The following is a 20,056-nucleotide window of genomic DNA, read 5'->3' on the forward strand; positions in this document are numbered from 1 at the left end:
CGGGGGTTACCGGGCTGCTATGGGGCACGAGCACCGCGGTGCAAGCCCCAAAGGCCTCTACCACAGCGCGGCGGACGGAACGGCACCGGCGCCCGCCGCCGCCATGACACCGCCTCAGAGCCGCCCCCTTCCCTCCACCACCAATCAGTGTTTCCCAGCGTGCCCTTCGGCTTCCGGGGCCGGCCCGCGTTGCCGGGCAACGGCGGGCGGTGCGGCGGCGGTGCGGGGTAGGCCGCGGCGGGTACCGGGGCTTGGGCACCGTTGCCGGTACATAACCGGTGTTTGTCCGCAGTTTGGAACGCACCGGGGTCCTTCGGGTCTGTCCCGTGCCTCAGCCGCCGTTTGAGGCTGTTTGCAGCATCCCCGCGGCGTTAAACAATTGATAGCGTACCTCTGATGGCTCCTTCCCGATAGCCCGGAGCTGTGCTCGGCGGGAGGCAGGCGCGGCCCAGCCCGGCACGCTCCGGTTTTATCACTAATAGCCCGTATTGTAAGCTGCCGATTAATAAATTGCATCTTATTGCCCAGGCTTTAAGGTGCGGGTGCTTCGGTGCATAATTGCCAGTCAGTAATCACAAGGGAAGTGGATGTTTTCCTTACTGCGATGGTGCTAACTTGGTTTTAATCAGCCATAGATGAACACATGGAGCAGTTGCCCTGCCGATGCACTCGCTGCATTTTCTTGCCTCTAATTGCTGTTGCTAATCAGTGCCTGGGAGCTCCAGCTGAAGCCCTGCTCTTACCCTGGTAATTCCTTTTATAACCACGCTGAGGAACGTTTAAACTCCTTAATTCCAAGCAGAGTATGGAAAAGGAGCTCCTGTCAGGGCTGCTGTGCTGGGCCGGTGTTTGTGCTTGTCTTGATGCCAGGGGCAGAGGTTTGGGTCCTGAATTGAACCCGGAAGGGATGGGAGGGTTGGTCTCTGTCACTTGGTTTGGTGATGAAAACAAGGGCAGCACTAATGTCTCTTTATTCCAACCCAAAATGCTTCGTCTGAAGAGCACTCAAATGGACCAAGCGCTGCTGAATCCCAGTCTTTGCCAGGAGCACACTTTCAGCTGTTTCAAGGAGCGAATTTCCTCTCTGCTAATGACTTGTGAGGCAGAGCCCTTTGCATCGGTTCTGCTCAGGAACACTCCTCCTCACCTGAGCTGGGGATTTATCAGCGTGGCAGCCCCAGATTCTGCATTGTTAGAAAGCCTCCCTGCACTTATTGCTCACCAGAGATTGTGAAGGGAGGCTGCCTCTAACGGGAGCGGGCTTCTTCCCAACAAAGCTGCATGTATTGGGAATTCTGAACCACGTTCGACACATGAGAGTGTACCTTTTGTTGTGGGAGTTTTCAGGACACTTTTGAGGTCTGTCTTGTGTGGGTTTTAGCCTTGTGTTTACCAGTATCTGAGAGACTTAGGAGGAGGAGGCTTCAGCTATGCTTAAAGCTCTGCTGGTGCTTCAAAGCTCTGTGGATGAGGGTCTGAGTGTTCATCCTCAGGCTGAGTTACTCCCGGTCCTGCTTAGTCCACGCTTAAGTGCCAACAGAGCCCTGCTGTGCTCTGTTAATCAGTGTCTTTGTTCTCCTGTGCTTGCAGAGTTTGATGGGAACATGGAGCCTTCCTCCCCACCAGACCCAGGGATTCCTGTAGGGAAGAGCTCCTCCGTGCCACAGAGAAACTTCCGCGTCCTGGTAGGTGTGACTGGGAGTGTGGCTGCCCTCAAGCTGCCCCTCCTCATCGCTGAGTTGCTGAAGATCACTGGGGTGAGTAAAGCTGTTGCTAGAGCATTGTAAAGTTGGTGTTGTCCTGTTTCTGTTCTTGAGGAGAGATTGTGTGTCTTCCAATGGAATGGAAAGTCCCTTCTGGCTTTGAGCCCTCTGAAAATGTGTTTCAGGAGGATTCCTCCTGGATTTAAAAATCAATCAGTTTCCTCTCATTTCATACTCCTACACGTCAGGCTTAAAGAGCCTATTCCAGGGTATTTCCATAGGCAAGCATTTGGATTCTGGACTATGAAAGTGCTATTGTTCAGCTCAGCCTAACTCTCTCTGAAATGATTGAATAGGTCCTTGCTTTGGTGGGGTGTTTTGGACTTTGTCAGCCAAATTATCAGCCCTGGCCACAGCCACAGGTGATAGCTTCTGGAATGGGAAATCGCTGGTTAGGATATTGCAATTCTCTGTAAGTGAGGTGTGGACTTTGCAAAGGTGATTGCTGCTGGCTGACCAGCAAAGGGCAACCAGATCTTGTAAAGGCAGAGGTAACAAAGTGCTGTATGTGCCCATGCACTTGGTTTTTACTAAGGGTTTATTGTCTGGAGTAACAGAGGTGTCCAGCAGAGGCCAGTAGTGACTGGAATCAGGGAGGGAAATGTGTGAACTTTTGCTGTAGACTGAAGTTAGGAGAAAACATAGGAAACCTTCAGCCTTTAAGTAGAGAAAATGGTTTTGGAGCAGTAAAAGAGTGGCAGGAACACAATGGTGCACTTAAATATGCAGATATTGGTTAGATTGCTCAGTGAATCTCCTTTAGAATGATATGGGGGGCTTTACCTTGTAGATACACTAACGCAGAGTCAATAAGAGGTGTGATCTTTGAATAACTGGTGTATCTGGTTGATGTTGGCTTGGAGAGCTGTTGGTGTCCAAGCTGGAAGGGTACTGAATGCAGGGAGCTTTTGGGCTGGCATGGTGGGTTAGACAGAGGGGCCTCAGTTAATTTATTACTTAACCTTTGGCCTCACTAATCACTTCAGGTCGTAGCCTGAAGGAAGAGTGCCACAGACAGCTGCTCCCAAGGAGCTCCTGGTAGTTCATTTATTAATTTAAATGATATATTTACTCACTTGTGCTGTGATTTCCAAGCCTGACCTAAGGCCTGCTGAGCCACTGTGACTTTTCCCTGCAGTTTGGTCTGTCTTGCACAAGTCTGTTGCACCAATTTCTTTACTGATGGAACAGAACTCTAAAAGGAAGCAGGGCAGGAGCCGGAGAAGGCTTTGATACTGAAGGAGGTTTGGCTGGAGGCTTGAAACTGGAGTGTGTAGTTTAAATTGCTGTTTTGGCTAGAGTGATCCTTGGTGAACAACTTGGCAGCATGGTTCTGCACTCATTAAGCTTTCACAGCTCCTTGAAGGTGACAGTGGAGGTGACTCCATCTGACTGCCTTTTCTTTAACCTCTCTGAGGATGGAGGAAGTTCAGACAGCATCAGCTTCCACCTTTCAGGTTATTCCCCTTACACCTGGTGTTGTGGGGACACAGCCCAAAGGGTCTCCTCAGGACACTGTGGATAGCTCATGGTTGTCCTACACTCACATGCTGATGATCTCAGGTTGATGCCTGGAATTTCTGAGCAGCCTGGCAGGAATACAATGGCAAAAATGATATTGGTTAGTCATAAAGAAAGGCAACAGTGGGGGAAATGTGTTGCTATTGGAGCTACAGCCTCTCATCTGGACCTCGAGGTTTAAACCATTTCGTGGTGCTCCTGCCAGGTAACCTCTGCACCAGCTTCTAAGTGCCATTTGCCAGAGAGCTCCTCATTCTCTTCAGCAGTTGTTCCTGAGCCTCAGTCTATCAAGATTTTGCTGTCAAAACTGAGAAGTCTATGAAGGAAAAACCATGCACAGCTCTTTACCCCCCCCCCCCCCGAAACATCTGTGACAGGAGGTTTCTCTACCAGCCATCAGCAAAACTGGGTGAGCACAGAAAACTCTTGCAGTCAGGTTTATTCTGGAGAATCAGCTTCAGTGCTCCAAGCAAATGAACTCTGACCAGTCTGAACTCTCTCCAGTAAAGGAGTTGGAGAGTGGCTAGACTGGCTTTACTGTTTAAGCAGAGATATATCCACAGGCAAACAGAGGGTGTGCCAGGTAAATAGAAGGAAAAAGCTGTAGAGGCTTAAGTGATCTTGAGAACACTGATCTCTTCCCAGCATAGCTGGGGAGACTTGCTCAGAACAAGAGAACCAGGAGCCCACCCCAGCAGAAACCCTTCATTAGGGAGAATATTTAACTCGGAGAGCAACTTTCTTGGGAGAGTGGTGGAATTGCCACCCCTTGAGGTCCTTGAGCATCACTCTGGTAAGCTCCAGCTTGTAGTGAGTCGGATGCTGAACTCCGTAGCCCAATTCCCTGTTCCTGGGCTTATGCTTTGAAGACTGGAGATGGTTCTGAAATGATCTTTTTAAGAAAAGCAGAGTGTCTTTGGGGGATTTTTCTGGCCTTTACCCTTAGAGGGGTATTTCTGGTCTACATTTTGTCTAATGACACAACTGAAGTGATAAAATATGAGGTAGGTGGAGTTGTATCACCTGAAACTCCTTCTGTCTCACTGCAAAACAAGACTACCACTACCAAACATTCCTGCTGACAACTTCTAGCCCAGACCTGGCCTCCTGGTACCATTTCAGAGAGCTGACATGCCCCTTGAAGCTGCGCATTGCTCTTTAAATAGCATCTCGCAGGCTGTGAGGTTAACACCTCAGCTAGGCCCGCAGAGCGCCAGAGAGCAGCATTAGCACCTCTGTGGGTGTCACTTCTTGGCTCCAAAGAGCGAGCTTCCTGTGAGGTGAGGTTAACATGGAAACCGTATACTTGCTTGCTGTGAATGTGATCTTCACGCTCAGAAGCACTAGAAGTGCAGCTGTGATTCCAAGTTAGACTCACTTGAAGAAGAGCAGACATTTAGAAGAGGCAAAGAACCACATATAGCACCAAATAGCAGTGTTGTGTGCAGCTGTTTTCCCATCCCTTTCTCTTCAGGAAGTGGGAAAAATTACTGAAGCCCGTGATATGCTAAGGCTGGGATTTTCCAGCTGCTCCCAGCTGTGTTCTAGTCACACTGGGTGCAGATAACCACCCCTGTTCCGTTCCCAGTCAAATAGATAGTGTTGGGGAGATAGGTTAACATGTGTTGTTACTTCAACCACTGCTGCTGAAGATAGCTCCTTGGAGGTTGGAGGGGTCTGGCACTGGGTTTTAGCACAAGTGAGCAGACAGTGCTGCATCAGTTGTTTTCCTCAGGCCATAGGGTTTTAGTGGGAAGGAGTTCTGGTGAGGCTGGTTTCTCCCCATCTCTCTGCTGGGCCAATAGAACCACGTTGCACTGTGAACTGCTTGAAGGAGCAGACAGTGGTTGAAGGTGGCTGATAACAGTGAAAAAGAACACTTTTCCTTGTTATCTGTGGCATCTTCCACATTACCAGTCTTTTCAGAGCACTCCCTCCATGTGTTGGTCTGTCTCTTGTTTGAAGGGGTATCCCTGGGAGGAATTGCAGGTGGATGGACGGTTGCATGTCCAGCACAAACAGAGCCACCCTGACACCGACCTGCCGTGTGCAAGGGCAGCTCCGGTGGGCTGCGTGGGGCAGGCAGCTGGCTGTGGCATTTGCCAGGGTAACAGCTTTGAGCAGGTCACGGGACACATAGAAACTGGGGAAACCCCCTTTTTCCTCTTGTTGAGATTTCTGCAGGAGGAAATGAAAGGATCTTGTGTCATAGGGCACCTTGACACCTCCCAAAGTGTGTGTCAAATAAACTCCAAGGCATGTGACAGGGTTTTCCAGACTGGTTTGGGTTGGAAGGGACCTTAAAGCTCACCCAGCTCCAACCCCTGCCACAGGCAGGGACACCTTCCACTAGGGCAACTTGCTCCAAGCCCCTGTGTCCAACCTGGCCTTGAACACTGCCAGGGATGGGGCAGCCACAGCTTCTCTGGGCACCCTGTGCCAGTGCCTCAGCACCCTCACAGGGAAGAGCTTCTGCCTAAGAGCTCATCTCAGTCTCCCCTCTGGCAGGTTAAAGCCATTCCCCTTGGCCTGTCCCTACAGGCCCTTGTCCCAAGCCCCTCTCCAGGTTTCCTGCAGCCCCTTTAGGCACTGGAGCTGCTCTGAGGTCTCCTCTTGAGGAACCTTCTCTTCTCCAGGCTGCCCCAGCCCAGCTCTCTCAGCCTGGCTCCAGAGCAGAGCTGCTCCAGCCCTCACAGCATCTCTCTGGTCTCCTCTGGACTCACTCCAACAGCTTCATATTGAGCTTCTCATCAACCAGCATCCCCAGGATATACCGTACCACTGAAGGTTCCACTGGCTTTCAGGAAGGCAGGCAGGTTTATCTAGGGTTTCAGAGAAAACCTTCACATACTTTCACCCTTTTCTTTGTGGAAGCCACTGCTTTACTGGTTTGGCTGCACAGAAACCATGTGCTGTGAACATACCTACACAGAGTTTCTTCTCTTTCCAGCATCTGACCTTGATAGGAGGGATAGGAAGGCTGGAAGACACCACTCTGACTTGTTTGTGGTATTTTTATCCCTAGCTGGAGCAAGTCTAAGTAACATGGTTTTAAAAGGCAGAATCCAGTGCTCTGTAGCTATCTCCCCACTTCTGACACCAGGAGATCATCACGAGAGGGACAGAAAGAGGTTCACAGTGTGGTCCATGCAACCAAGAAGTGCTTCTCTGTCTTCCAAAGCCCCTCTTCCTTGTGAAGCCTTGCATGGCAGCAGTGGGTTTGCTTTTGGTGCTGGTGCTGAGCCCCACTCACGTTCTTGTCCCTCAGCAGTCTTTTGATCACTCAGCACTGTGCTTGCTCTTGGCATGGAGCTTCCTCTTAGCTCCAGGTGTGGGAAGAGTGCTCCTGCAAGTGCCCTGTAGGCAATGCCACCTCTTGGCAGTCCTGTGTGCTGTGGTTATGGATCCCACTGAGGCGAGAGCCTCTCCTACTCCCTTTGGCAGGCATGTTGGAGAGATTAAAGGGCATTTTTCCCTGAGCTTTGGTTTGCTGCTTCTTGCTGCCTCTTTGAAGTTCTGTGCAGAGTGCACTCATTCAGACCTGCTCCGGCCTCTCTGCTGTCCCTGCTGGGAGCTGGCCCTGTGAACATGTGAACTGGCTCCACATGAACTGGCCTGCCCATTTTAGGGTGCTTTAAAATGAGTCTTTGGCTCCCATAAATACCTGTGGTGGCCTTTCAGCTGTGAACAGGGGAAGCTCCCCTGAGAAACTGCTCTGTGGCTTGAGCCCAGCTTGACCGGGTTGTCCTCAAGTCTGACCACTGGCTTGTCTGTCTCTTTCTTTTCTGATCAGCTCGAAGTGAAGGTGGTCACCACCGAGAGAGCAAAGCATTTCTACAACGTCCAGGAGATTCCTGTCACCCTCTACAGCGATGAAGACGAATGGCAGGTGAGTTGGGCTTCCGTGGGAGACTGCAAAGGCTTCTGTCCCATCCCCAGCAGCCACGGGCTTTGTAATGCAAGTAGCTTTGTCGTGCACTCATGCCTTCTGCTTCCAGAGGGCCAGTGGGTCATGCTTCAGGAAAAAAGCAGGCTCCTGGGAGATTCACTTGTTCAAGTGCTGAAGAGCAAATAGAAGTGCTTCATTGCAAGAGACCACATCTGTTTGTGCTTTAATCCTGGGCCAAGACTTGTTTCTTTGGAGCACTGTGTGCAGTTCTGGTGTCCTCAGCATAAGAAGGACACGGAGCTGTTGGAGCAAGTCCAGAGGAGGCCATGAGGATGATCGGGGGCTGGAGCACCTCCTGTATGGAGCCAGGCTGAGAACATTGGGGCCGTTCAGCCTGGAGAAGAGAAGCTGCGTGGAGACCTCAGAGCAGCTTCCAGTATCTGAAGGGGGCCTACAAGGATGCTGGAGAGGGACTCTTAATCAGGGACTGCAGTGACAGAACAAGGGGTGATGGGTTCAAACTGAAACAGGGGAAGTTCAGGTTAGATCTAAGGCAGAAGCTCTTCCCTGTGAGGGTGCTGAGGCACTGGCACAGGGTGCCCAGAGAAGCTGTGGCTGCCCCATCCCTGGCAGTGTTCAAGGCCAGGTTGGACACAGGGGCTTGGAGCAAGCTGCTCTAGTGGAAGGTGTCCGTGGCAGGGGTTGGAACTGGATGAGCTTTAAGGTCCCTTCCAACCCAAACCATTGTGTGATTCTAGTCATGTATGCTTTGGAGTCTGGCTTTCCAAGAATGTGGTTCGAACCACACTGTAAATGAGGAAGCACAGGCTGCCCTGGCAGGGCTGCAGCAGGCAGTGAGGGTGGCAGTGGTCTCTCAGCCACTACCTACAGCTCTGAGAGGAGTATCAGGAAGTGTCAAGAAAGCCACTGCAGATTCATGGTGAGGGTGTTTGGGGCTTGTCATGAGTCACACTCGTCACAAAGTCAAGAGCTTAATTCTTCTTAGCACTGAGTATTGGCTCTACAGACATCAGTGATGTTCCCCAGCTGCCCACACTGCTTTGAAACAGCCTGGTGTGGGGCTGGGGAACTGCCTGCTGGCAGGGAGGAGCAGACCAGCTCCTGAAGGTGCCATGCACTGGTGGGATAGGCGGCTGGAGGTTAGAGAGGTTCTCCTTCCTGCTGGAAGCACTGTTTGTCTTGGAAGCCTATGCTCTGTGCTCATGTGCATACATAGAAGAGCCATTCCAGCAAAGGATCGCTCGGTGGCCAGGGCTGTGAACATCTCTAGACCCTGTAAAGTGACTTTTTCTTTTAACTACAGCTTCGCTGACATGCTTTGAGAGTTCCTGTGTGTGAAGAGGCTCATTGTTTAAACATCAGCATTTGTTTTTGTATATATTATATATATAGATAGGTGGCAGTCCTGGTCCAAGTACAAGGAAGAGCTGGAAACGGTGTCAGGAAGCACCAGCTTTCCGGGGCTGGCTTTTTGTTGTGGTTTCCAGTGACTTAGAGAAGGAACAGCTTGTGGCCCTGATGCACCTCTTCTGGCCTGTGGCTGTGTGTGTCCCCTGGGAATTAAGCACCTGGTGCTGTTGCTGCTTCTGTTGATGCTTTCCCACTTAAGTTCCCAGTTAACTGTGCTCTTAAGAAGAGACCAGGACTCTTTTGAGCAGCTCAGCTTTAGAGTTTAGAGCCAGTTGAGGAGGGAAGTGCCCTGTTGGCCAAACCTCATCTGTCCTGAAGAAAGCCAACAGGACTGTTTGCTGCTGTACTTATGAGGGTGCTGCTGTGAGTATGCATCCTAACTAGAAGTGACTTGTGGAATTAGGGGTCTAGAGCTCATAAAAGCCAGTGGACAGCTTCACTTCAAAGAATCATGGAGCTTATAAACCGCAAGGCTTCCTCAGGGAATGTGCCCCCAGTTTGGTCCTGCCTGGCTTCAGCTGCTGACAGGATGGAGCCCTTCCTTCCATTCAGATATGCTACAAGTTTATTTTACAAACAAGAGTGAAGCTGAGGGATGATGTGAGTGGGAAGTGGATGGGGAAAGCTCTTTCCTGTGAGTTGAACTCTGAGCTTGTCTGATGTGTGAATTGTCCTTGTAGTGGAAGGACACCAGTTTGTAGAGCTCCAAGCACAGCAGTGCTGTCCCTTAACTGTGATCCCTGAATGTAGCTGCAACATGGCCTTCAGACAAGTGAGCATTGGGTCCCTGTTTCTCCACTCTCAGGTCTCAGTGTGAGAGTAGGTTTACATGGTGGTTACTATGGGATTGCTCAAGTGAGGGCTCAGTAACGTGCACCTTGTCTGCTCCCCAGCTGTGGAAGGGGCGCTCAGACCCCGTGCTGCACATCGAGCTCAGGCGCTGGGCTGACCTGATGCTGGTGGCACCTCTGGATGCAAACACGCTGGCAAAGCTTGCCAATGGCATCTGTGACAACCTGCTGGTGAGTAACAGCGAGTTCTCTCACCTCCCAGTGTTAGACTGCCTGACCTTTCTTTTCATGGAAACTTGTGCTTCTGTAGCAGCGAGATCAGCCACATTTGCATGTTCTGCTCCCACTTCATCTGCTTGTCTCGCTCTTCCTCCAGTATGGTAACTTCTCAAACAGTCATTCCTCCCTTCCCTTCTCTGCATCCCTTTCCAGTCCTAACCTCTGTGTCTCTTCCTTCAGTTCCCAGTCCCTGCTTTGTGCCTTTCCTGCTTTTGCTTTTTGTTGCTCTTTCTACCTCCGCCCTCTCTCTGCCATGCCTGTGCATGCACACTCGTGCACACATGCACTTGCACTCATTTTTGAGTTCCTCTCTGCATTTCTTAGATGTGATCTGAAAAGACACCTGTGAGATCTGATAAAACTGTTGACTTCCTGCTCCCTCACCTCCTCCCTCACCTAACTGCAGAGCACACCAAGGCAAACACACACTCACCTTCCACTTGCAGCTAGAGGGCATTTTGCTTGTTCAGGCTTGTTTCTCCTGATATCAAAAGTGCTTAAAGGCTGATCAGAAAGTGCATTCCAAGAGAATGTGGGCCTCTGATGGCTGATAGGGACCTTCATCAGGGCTGAATGCTCTATGTCCAGGCATTAGGTCTTCATTAGGAGAGGTCATAAGCATTAACCACCGTAAAGATGTGCCAGGAAGCTGCAGATGTTGCTGTGGTGCATCACCCTGCAGTAATGTATGGAGGTTAGAACTAGGAATGGAGCACAGTGCATCACATCCAGGGAGCCCTGTGTGACCAACTTAGCTCTTCAGGTAAGAGGAAGCACATGTAAATGCAGAGCAACAGCCCTGATTTGTATGAGTAGAGGGTCTGAGAGAAGCCAGGAGGAGCTGTGGGAGGGACAAGCAATACCTTGTCCTTCTGGGTCCCCTTGGTACTATAGATGCTGTGGTGATAGCAGAGGGAAGAGCTCAGGAAGGGTGTTAGGGATGCATGGCTTCCCAAACTCCTGCCAGTGTTTTCAGAGAGCCTTGTGGAGGGAAGAGGAAGCTCCTGCAAGTGCTGGAGGTGCTGGTTGGCAAGATAGGTGCTGGCAGAATTCCCTGTGCTGGGAAAGGCTCAAATCACAGGACACAAGAAAGGATGGGCAGAGTTCTCCAAGTACTCTGTGATCTGAGCAGAGACCTTGAGCCAGGGACTGTTGCTACCTGAGAAGCTCCTTTTGCAGGATCTAAATGCCTCTAGGCCTAGGGAAGCTGATGGACATTGCAGTACGAGCAACCAGCATTCATCTTTTCAAGGTGATGCTGGGTTATCTGAGAGCTCTCTATTACAGAGGAGTCAGCTATGACTCCCTGTGGCACACAGGAGCTGCCAGCAGCTGCTGCAGCAGCCCACATGTGTTCTGGTATCCTCTGTACCCTGGAAGCAGCAGTGCTTCCCTTGGGAGGAGTTACACATCCAGCTGGCATATCTTTGCCAACGTGCTGTGTTTGGCTCCACAGCTCAAGTGTTGCCTGGGGATCTCTCTGTAGCTGATAAGGCCTGTGGCCGCCCTTCAGCTCCTCTCAGTCCCCCAAATGGGCTGGCAACCTGCACACATCGTGTTCCAGCTTGCCTTGTTCCAGCCATTGGGCTGTTTGCAGGATGGGATCTATCCTCTTTGAAGCCTCCCTTATCTTTCCTGCCTGTCAGAGCTGAGCTCTGCTGCAATGTGGTACAAGTGAGCATCATCCCCATGCATCTGCCTGTGGGTTACTCCATCTGCACTGACAGATTGAGGCTTTTGGCCCTCTCGTGACACCCAGGCTGGGAAAGCACTTCCGTGCTGCCAAGTGATGGGGGGGAATGAGGAAAGGGGAAAGCCAACCCATCCAGAGCTGACCCTCTCGGCTTCTCTTGCAGACCTGTGTGATCCGTGCCTGGGATCTGAGCAAACCTCTGCTCTTCTGCCCAGCAATGAACACAGCCATGTGGGAGCATCCCATCACAGCACAGCATGTGGAGCAGCTGAAAGGCTTTGGCTACACAGAGATCCCCTGCGTGGTGAAGAAACTAGTGTGTGGAGATGAAGGTCAGTCCTTTACCAGCCTTCTGGCTCTTTCTTCCCTGCACAAGTGCATTCTTTCATCGTGTGGTGCTCCCCATGTTGAACTGCAAGGAGCAGATGCTCACTGCTGGGATTGACACAAACAAACTGAAGCTTTCCCCTGTGTTGGCTGGTATCTATTATCCTCATTCATTAATTTTTAAGTAGTCTTAAGAGGTCGTCCAAGCCAGGCTTTCAAATGAGCTGTGAGATAGGCCCGAGGTTCCAAAGAAACACTCATTCAAGTAGAGAGGAGATGGAAGAGAAGGAAGGCTTTGTGATGAGTGTTGTCAGCCTGGGGTTTGGGTGTCCTGACCTCTAATGTGACTACAGCAAGCACTTTGCAGTCCTGGCCGAGGGTGTAGCTGGATGTGCATGTAACATCTGTTGGTGTTTGTTGCCTGGGTTATTCTTCAGCTTCCCAGATGAGTTTTGATTTGGGGTTTTGACAGCAGATTTGTCTGTGAAGTGAAAGAGGGTGGAGAGGGAGTGTTGTCACACCCGCTTTCAAAAGGCTTCACTTGCAGTGCTAAGAAATGCCACTGAAATGATCTCATTTGTGTTTTAGGAGCTGCTTTAACTGGAGGTATTTTGACTTTGGGGAGGTTTTGAGGAGGGTTTTTTATACAAGCGATTTGGCCAGATTGGAAAATATCACCCAGTTCTAGCCCATAATAGCAAATATGCTCTTACCTGCACAGTAATGGACTCATACTTTTGTTTAACAGCCCCAACTCGTGCAGGATTTTAACAGCTCTGTTCAATAAACAGGCTGTAGCGGAGACAGGGTGTTAAAATGCTCTTCACAGTTCAACCCTAGGGCTACCTTTAGTTCCTGAACTCTTAAGTGGTTGCAGTGCTTCTAGAGGGTGGTTTTGGAGCAGGAGACTAAGAAATAGTTACACTGGGGTGAGTGTAGTCAAGTAACTGAGGAACCATTAAAATACCTTGGACCTTTATGCTTCTGTTGGGACTTTAGCCCTGATGACATCAAATTCCTGACATACTTGTAATGATGTTAAGGGAAACTGCCCAAAAGAGGTCATCCTGTGCAGACGTTTTGGCAGAAGCAGGAAGAGCATCTGGCATCACTTCTTTGTCCTTTCTTTCTTCCCTTCAGCCTTTTCAGTACACATGTAGGATCTCCATCCCCAGAGCAAGCAGCTGAGTGCCTCCTCATGGGTCCTGTGCTGCTGCTTGCAGGTTCACGCAGCTGAGGCAGAGCTGTGGTGGTACATCATTGTTCCACAGATGAAATGGGTGCAGTTTTGCATCCCTGAGCCTCCACTTGTGTTTGTGAGTCAATTCCCAACAAGATTTTCCGGTAGGCAGGATTTTCCTGTAGGAAAATGCCAGTGAAGCAGATGTTGTCCTGATTTAAGGCCAGGCAGCAGCCCAGCCTCATGCAGCCACTCACTTCCTTCCCCTCAGTGGGATGGAGGGAGAGATTCAGAAGAGTAAAAGGGAGAAAACTTGAGAGAAAACCAGTTTAATAATGGAAATAAAAGAATAAACTGTGATGAAAAGGAAAATAAGAGAGAAATAAACCCCAGAAAGCCAAGTGATGCAAATGAAATCACTTACAAGTGATGTCATATGGCATATGGAATAGCCCTTGGGTCAGCTGTCCAGTCATATCCCCTCCCAAGTCCTTGTGCCTCCTCCCTGTTGGGGTGGTGTGAGGACCAGCAAAGCCCTCGACTGTGTAAGTGCTGCTCAGCAAGAAGGAAAACATCCCAGTGTTCCCAACGCTGTTTCCAGCCCAAATCCAACCTGCAGCCCTGGTGGAGCTAATCCGAAGCAAATGAACTCCATCCAGCACAGCAGTGATGGACTCCAGGTCTCTTTAAGACTCAAGACACTCTCCACCACTGCCTTTTTCCTCTCGTCCCCTCTGTTTCACGCCTTTCACCCCAAAGCCTGTTCCTCTCCATTAATTTAATGTGGGTTTCATCCACAAAGCTTCCACCCGAGCAGCAGGTAGCAGAGCTCACACAGCTGCTGCAGAAGGAAAGAGATTCAGTTTGCCCCAGTTTTGTCTGTTGACACTGTGGTTTGGCTTGCTGCAGAAGAGAATTAGGTCCTTGCTCATGTGGCTAGTCTCACCTGAACTGGGCCAGATCCTAAAAGAGTTCAAATCATCAGTTAAGAGTTGACAACTGTTTCCTTGGTTGGGTAGTTAAATGCTATCTTTTATCACGATATAAAGGGAGCTTTGGGAGGTGCCATCCCACCCATGGGCCTGCAGCAGTTTCCCTTTGCAAAAGCATTGCCAGACTGCTGGGATCTTCCTCACCCTTGGCTGCATTTCTAGAGCCTGACACACTGGAAGGTTTTGACCTGTAGGCATGAGCTGTGCTGCAAGACAGGCTCTGCTCAACCTAAGAATCCAGCTGGGAATTGCCCAAGTTGTTGAGCAAGTGGGTGGTGGAGGACAAAGGCAGGTCTTGGAGATGTTCTCAGCTCTGCAGAGGCAGGCAGGGAATGTCTCGTGTTTAGCAGGACCTGGCAACTGCAGCTCCTCTCCTTGGGGTGAGGACATCAGGAGGGCCCACATCTGCCTGCAGCTTGTCCACAGGATGCTGCAGATCTCCTGGGATGGACAGGTCTGAAAGGCATTCACAGGCTTACATTGCAAGGAAGCCCAATTCTCTTCTCCTTCCAAAAATACCGTTCTTCACCACAAATCCTCTGGACAAGGGGTGATGGGTTCAAACTGAAACAGGGAGGAAGTTCAGGTTAGATATAAAGCAGAAGTTCTTCCGTGTGATGGTGCTGAGGCGCTGGCACAGGGTGCCCAGAGAAGCTGTGGCTGCCCCATCCCTGGCAGTGTTCAAGGCCAGGTTGGACACAGGGGCTTGGAGCAAGCTGCTCTAGTGGAAGGTGTCCGTGGCAGGGGTTGGAACTGGATGAGTTTTAAGGTCCCTTCCAACCCAAACCAGTCTGAGGTTCTGTATCCAACTCCACCTTCTGTCCCAGACAAGGCTCAGGTGAGGAACTGATTTCTGATGCGCAGTAAAGCACATATTTCCAATGATCAGAGCCAGCAGGACAGAAGATCAATAGAGATCCATCTCTTCAATCTTCCAATGGAGACAGATGCTGGTGGGAGAAGTATCCTTCCTCAGCTGCAGGGGAATTGCAGGAGTGAATGGACTGAGTGCCGAGTTCAGTACAGAGGCTTCGACAACATGATTTAATGCTCTCTGGCCTTAAACTTCTAAACCTAAGTTTAAAAAGACTTTCAGATGTTCATCTGGCACCAAACCAGTCCATTTCGCTCCACATTAGAGAAAGCTGTCCTGGATCTGCACCAGCTTGAATCCTGGGAGTAATGCTTGGAGATGACCGAGTGCTGCGCAGAACAAAATGTAAAAGCTTTTCCTTCTCGGCTGGATTGGTGCCAGATGAGCATCTGAAAGTCTACTTTTCCTAGGCAAAGGCCATTTCAGAAAGCTCCTGATCATACACACACAGTTTATTGGGGAAAAAAGGAGGTGGAATGGGGGATTTGCTATTTTTGGGGTGTTTTTGCACATTTGCCCCCAGGGTGGTGTGAGCTGAGATTGTAACTCCCTGTGCAGTCAAGGGTTAGATGCAGGCTCCTCTGGGGATGATTTGGAACACGAAGTGCTTCAGAAGGTCATCTGAGTTGCCTGTTGAGGTTTCTTGCCTCTCTCCATTGACTGCAGAGCTTGTGCTTCTGCCTGGACTTCTGAGTTGCGAACCAAACTTGTAAGACTCTTCTCACTCTCCTCCCCTGCTGATGTCCACCCATGCCACAGAACCTCTGCAGAACCAGGGCTGAGCAGATGCTCTGGCTTCCATGGGTCCTTTCCCTTGGGTCACAAGGAAACAACGTGGGGATACCTGGTGAGCTCTGCTGAGCTGTGCCACCGTTGTGCAGCTCATCCTCTGCAGTCATGCAGTGTGTGGAACAGAGAGATGGTGCCTCGTGTCTCTGTGGGACCTGGATTTCACAGTATCCCGGACTGGTTTGTGTTAGAAGTGACCTCAAAGCTCATCCAGTTCCAACCCCTGCCACGGGCAGGGACCCCTTCCACTGGAGCAGCTTGCTCCAAGCCCCTGTGTCCAACCTGGCCTTGAACACTGCCAGGGATGGGGCAGCCACAGCTTCTCTGGGCACCCTGGGCCAGCGCCTCAGCACCCTCACAGGGAAGAGCTTCTGCCTAAGAGCTCATCTCAGTCTCCCCTCTGGCAGGTTAAAGCCATTCCCCTTGGCCTGTCCCTGCAGGCCCTTGTCCAAAGCCCCTCTCCAGGTTTCCTGCAGCCCCTTTAGGCACTGGAGCTGCTCTAAGGTCTCCCCTTCAGGAGCCTTCTCTTGTCCAGGCTGCCCCAGCCCAGCTCTCTCAGCCTGGCTCCAGAGCAGAGCTGCTCCAGCCCTCGCAGCATCTCCATGGCCTCCTCTGGCCTCGCTCCAGCAGCTCCACGTCCCTCTTGTGCTGTTGGGATTTCACTGTGTGTGGTTTGCTGTTCCCCTGCAGGTCGAGGTGCCATGGCAGAGGTGTGGACCATTGTGGAGAGCGTGAAGAGGATCCTGGAAGAGCGGGGCTTGCCAGCACAGAGCTGATGTTGAGCACATTCGTTGTGTTTGGTGCCTCCCTAATGATTTGAAGATAAAACCAAGTGCTCTGCAGCCGAAGGAATGAAACAGTTGCTTGCAGCTGGTGCCAGCCTCCAATGTGGTTCAGTGCTGCAGACTCTCAGAAACCAAAGCCAAGGACATGCTGCTTTTGTGTGGGAAAGCCCTGTGGTATCTCACAGAGATGGAACAACGTTCTGCCGGGCCACTCACCTGGTGTCTCACGTTGCCTTTCTGAGGAGGCTGCAGAAGGAATTGCTGATGTATTTCAGTGGTTCCCCCAAGAGCTGCTGGAGAGGAAAGTGCTGCAAGCCCTGGCCATGGGGATAGTGCTGGCCCCTGCATGGGGACATCACTGCTCTCCAGAGCCTGGGCTGTAGCTGTGCTGGCTTCACCTTTCCAGCAGGAGTCACTGTCCAAAAGGCATTTCATAGCCTCGTAGAATCACAGAATGGTTTGGGTTGGAGAGGACCTTAAAATCATCTCTTTCCAACCCCCCTTTTGGAACTTAGTAAACGAGAGCTTCTCATTCTGCCTCTGGAGAATTGCCTCTTGTAGCTGCTCTGGGGGATGTTTGCACCTCATGTCATTGCTAAACTGTTGTGTCTGCGTGTGGTTCTTATCAGAGATGGGGAAAATAGGCAGAAAGAAGCTATTTAGTCCTCAAATCAGCTTTTGCTTTTTTTGTATCTGTTGTCTGGATGGAGCTGCAGACATCAACCATGTACCAAAATGCCCATCTGAGTGCTCCAGTCAGGAAATGACCAGCTTGAGCCCTTGTGGAAAGCCAGGCTGGGTGTATCCCAAGGGAATGAAGTCAAACGTTGCCTGTGGTGATCCTTTCAGCTTGAAAATTAACTGACTGGCATGAAAGTGACTGGGGACTCCTGTGACCCCATGGGCCAGAGCAGCCAGGGCTGCCCCATCCGGCTTTCCCTTGGCAATGGGAAGGGATGGGAGCAGACTGGGGCTGTGGAGCATGTTGCTGTAGCAGAGCACTGACCCAGAGAGTTTATTTTTAACCAAACCCAGGCAAATTTAAGGCACTTTGGTACAGAACGTGCATCCTGCCTGGGGGGGCAACCTGCAGCCTGCTGCGCACCAGGGAAGAGGTTCTCAGGGTATGTTTGCTTTCCTTATCTATCCCACACAAATGGCGCTTTGGCTCGTCCACTGATAGATCCAGGGATCCAGAGCTTCTGGGGATTGAGACAGAGGGATCTTTGTCGGTTCTTCCAACTTCCAAAGAGCAGAGGTTGTGGCTCTCACAAAGGACCATAGTGGTAGCATGGTTGTGAATGTTGCCTTTGTGGTGCGACGTGCATCATGTGCCGACGTTCTTAGCACTGTGAGAGCTGTCCTCCCTGTCAGAGCAGCTTACTTTATGCTCATTGAAGACGGCAGGAGAGGTACTGCTTGGTTTCCGTGGGGTTTGTAGTGAACTTTGTTTCTCCTACTCAGAGATACGCATGTTCTGGCAGTTGCAGCCCTAACTTGACCTTGGGGCTGGGCCCTGCTGGGGCTGTCTCGCGTGGTTGGAGTTGCTTATCTTTCCTCCTAGTCTGTGCCCAGGACTCAGCCGTCCTGTTCCTCAGACTGACTCAAAACACCGTGCCCTTGGTAAGAGCCTTTATCTCCTGCAGGTCTGGGTTGCTGGCTGGAGCCAGCAGACGTCGGCAAGTATCAGCTGGAGGGTGGCCAAGAAGGTGCCCAACGTGCACTGCACAGTTTGAGCTCTGATAACTCAGCAGGAAAGGGGAACATTGTGGGTTTAGATCCAGGGCTGGGATGCCTGGTCCCCCACAGAGCTGACCCCAGGCTGATCTGTCAGGCAGGAAGACACTGAGAAGGCTATGAAGTTGCCTCTCAAGCTTGTTGAGATGCTGAAATGAAGGCTTGCGAAGCACTCCCAGGTCCTTGAATAGAGGAAGCTGATTCTTTGTCCTGCAGAAGCAGATGCTAATTGTGCTGCTGAGTGATCCTGTGCATAGCTGCTGTGATATGCATTGGAGGCATACTCTTGCAACACTGCAAGGTCAGCATAACACTGGGATAAACCCTTCCCTGAAGCACCTTTCCTTCAAGGCAAAGAGAAGCAACAGTTAAGTTCCTTTTTGAAAGGACAGGGCTGAAGCAAGAGCAGCTTTCACCTGAGCGCGTATCCACACCCAGGACACTGCTGCCTGCAGGAAAGCAGCAAAAAGAGGAGCCAGGGAAGCGCTGCCCCACTTGTTTGGCTTTGGGATGGGGCCTTTCAGGATGAAGGGCAATGGGTGAAGGACCTGATTCAAACCCAGGGCTTGGTGAATGCCTCAGTGCCACCAAACCAGGACAGCCAGGTCACCAAGAGGTGTTGGTGATGAGTTCCTCGAGGCAGACACGCTGACATTTCCATCCCTTGCATCTTCGTGTGTTTCAAGTTCACAGGGGAGGCAGAAGATGCTGCCTGGGTGCTTTTGCTTTTCCTTCAGCTCTTTCTAAGCCACGCACACGCTGATCTTCCGTTTCACTTTCCCATGAAGCTCTCTGAAGAGCGAGGCAGCATCCCCATGAAAGCGGCTGCCTTGCAATTTCATTCATGCTGCTCAAAACTGTTTCTTTCAGCACTGGCTAGGGAGCGATAAAGGGCTGGGAGCAAAGCTGAGCTCGGGCAGCAGCCCTCCTCTTCCCTGCGCTTAGATCTGGGCTCCAAGGTGATTCAGAGCAGCCATTTCTCATCCCAAACTTGATGGGATGCTGTGGGGCTGGTTTGCATCTGGATGGCTCTGAATGTGGTGCTTTGCTTAAGAATTGGCTCCCCAGGTGTCAAATCCCTCTGCTGTCAGTTGTGACAGGAGGTGCATTGTCCTATGCCCTTGTCCTGCAGCAAGAGCAAAGGTCCATGAACAGACCATACAATCTGAGACTGGTTTGGGTTGATGGGACCTTAAAGCTCCAACCCCTGCCACAGGCAGGGACCCCTTCCACTGGAGCAGCTTGCTCCAAGCCCCTGTGTCCAACCTGGCCTTGAACACTGCCAGGGATGGGGCAGCCACAGCTTCTCTGGGCACCCTGGGCCAGCGCCTCAGCACCCTCACAGGGAAGAGCTTCTGCCTAAGAGCTCATCTCAGTCTCCCCTCTGGCAGGTTAAAGCCATTCCCCTTGTCCTGTCCCTACAGGCCCTTGTCCCAAGCCCCTCTCCAGTTTTCCTGCAGCCCCTTTAGGCACTGGAGCTGCTCTCAGGTCTCCCCTTCAGGAGCCTTCTCTTGTCCAGGCTGCCCCAGCCCAGCTCTCTCAGCCTGGCTCCAGAGCAGAGCTGCTCCAGCCCTCGCAGCATCTCCATGGCCTCCTCTGGCCTCGCTCCAGCAGCTCCACGTCCCTCTTGTGCTGCTGCCCCAGAGCTGGATCAGGGCTGCAGGGGGGGTCTCCCCAGAGCCCAGCAGAGGGGCAGGATCCCCTCCCTGAGCTGCTGCTCGCGCTCTGGGGGTGCAGCCCAGCACACGGCGGGGTTCTGGGCTCAAGCGCACACTGAGGCTGGGTCATGCTGAGCTTCACCATCCCCAGTGCACAGCCCTGCTTGGTGCTGCGGCTCTGCAGTGGCTCCGAATCTGACACCCAGCAGCAGCAGCAGCACTGGCTGGGTTCACACCTCGCACTGGGCTGTGCTGCCAAGGTGCTGGGTGGCAGGAAGCGGGTTTGTGCTTAGCAGGGCCAGGGGCCGAGGGTGACGAGGCAGTGGTGGCACATGAGAGCACCGGGT

At 51.5% G+C, this 20,056-nt stretch overlaps 1 protein-coding gene across 1 annotated transcript; it reads left to right on the plus strand.

The window, feature by feature from the left end:
* The first annotated feature begins 233 nt into the window (after positions 1 to 233).
* Positions 234 to 16,734, plus strand: PPCDC (phosphopantothenoylcysteine decarboxylase). The gene is made up of 6 exons (XM_080626583.1): positions 234 to 267; positions 1,591 to 1,757; positions 7,078 to 7,173; positions 9,498 to 9,626; positions 11,531 to 11,699; positions 16,220 to 16,734. Exons 2-6 carry the CDS (start codon positions 1,605 to 1,607, stop codon positions 16,303 to 16,305), a joined length of 633 nt encoding a protein of 210 aa, XP_080482709.1. The 5' UTR covers positions 234 to 267; positions 1,591 to 1,604; the 3' UTR covers positions 16,306 to 16,734.
* The last annotated feature ends 3,322 nt before the right edge of the window (positions 16,735 to 20,056 follow it).

This window comes from Psittacula echo, assembly GCF_963264785.1.
Source record: "Psittacula echo genome assembly, chromosome: 10".
Classification (NCBI taxonomy): domain Eukaryota; kingdom Metazoa; phylum Chordata; class Aves; order Psittaciformes; family Psittacidae; genus Psittacula; species Psittacula echo.

Coding starts and splice junctions, on each gene's coding strand:
- PPCDC (XM_080626583.1), top strand. CDS start 1,605: ATGGAGCCTTCCTCCCCACCAGACCCAGGGATTCCTGTAGGGAAGAGC. Junction 9,627..11,530: donor GCATCTGTGACAACCTGCTG/GTGAGTAACAGC, acceptor CTTCTCTTGCAG/ACCTGTGTGATCCGTGCCTG. Junction 11,700..16,219: donor ACTAGTGTGTGGAGATGAAG/GTCAGTCCTTTA, acceptor GTTCCCCTGCAG/GTCGAGGTGCCATGGCAGAG.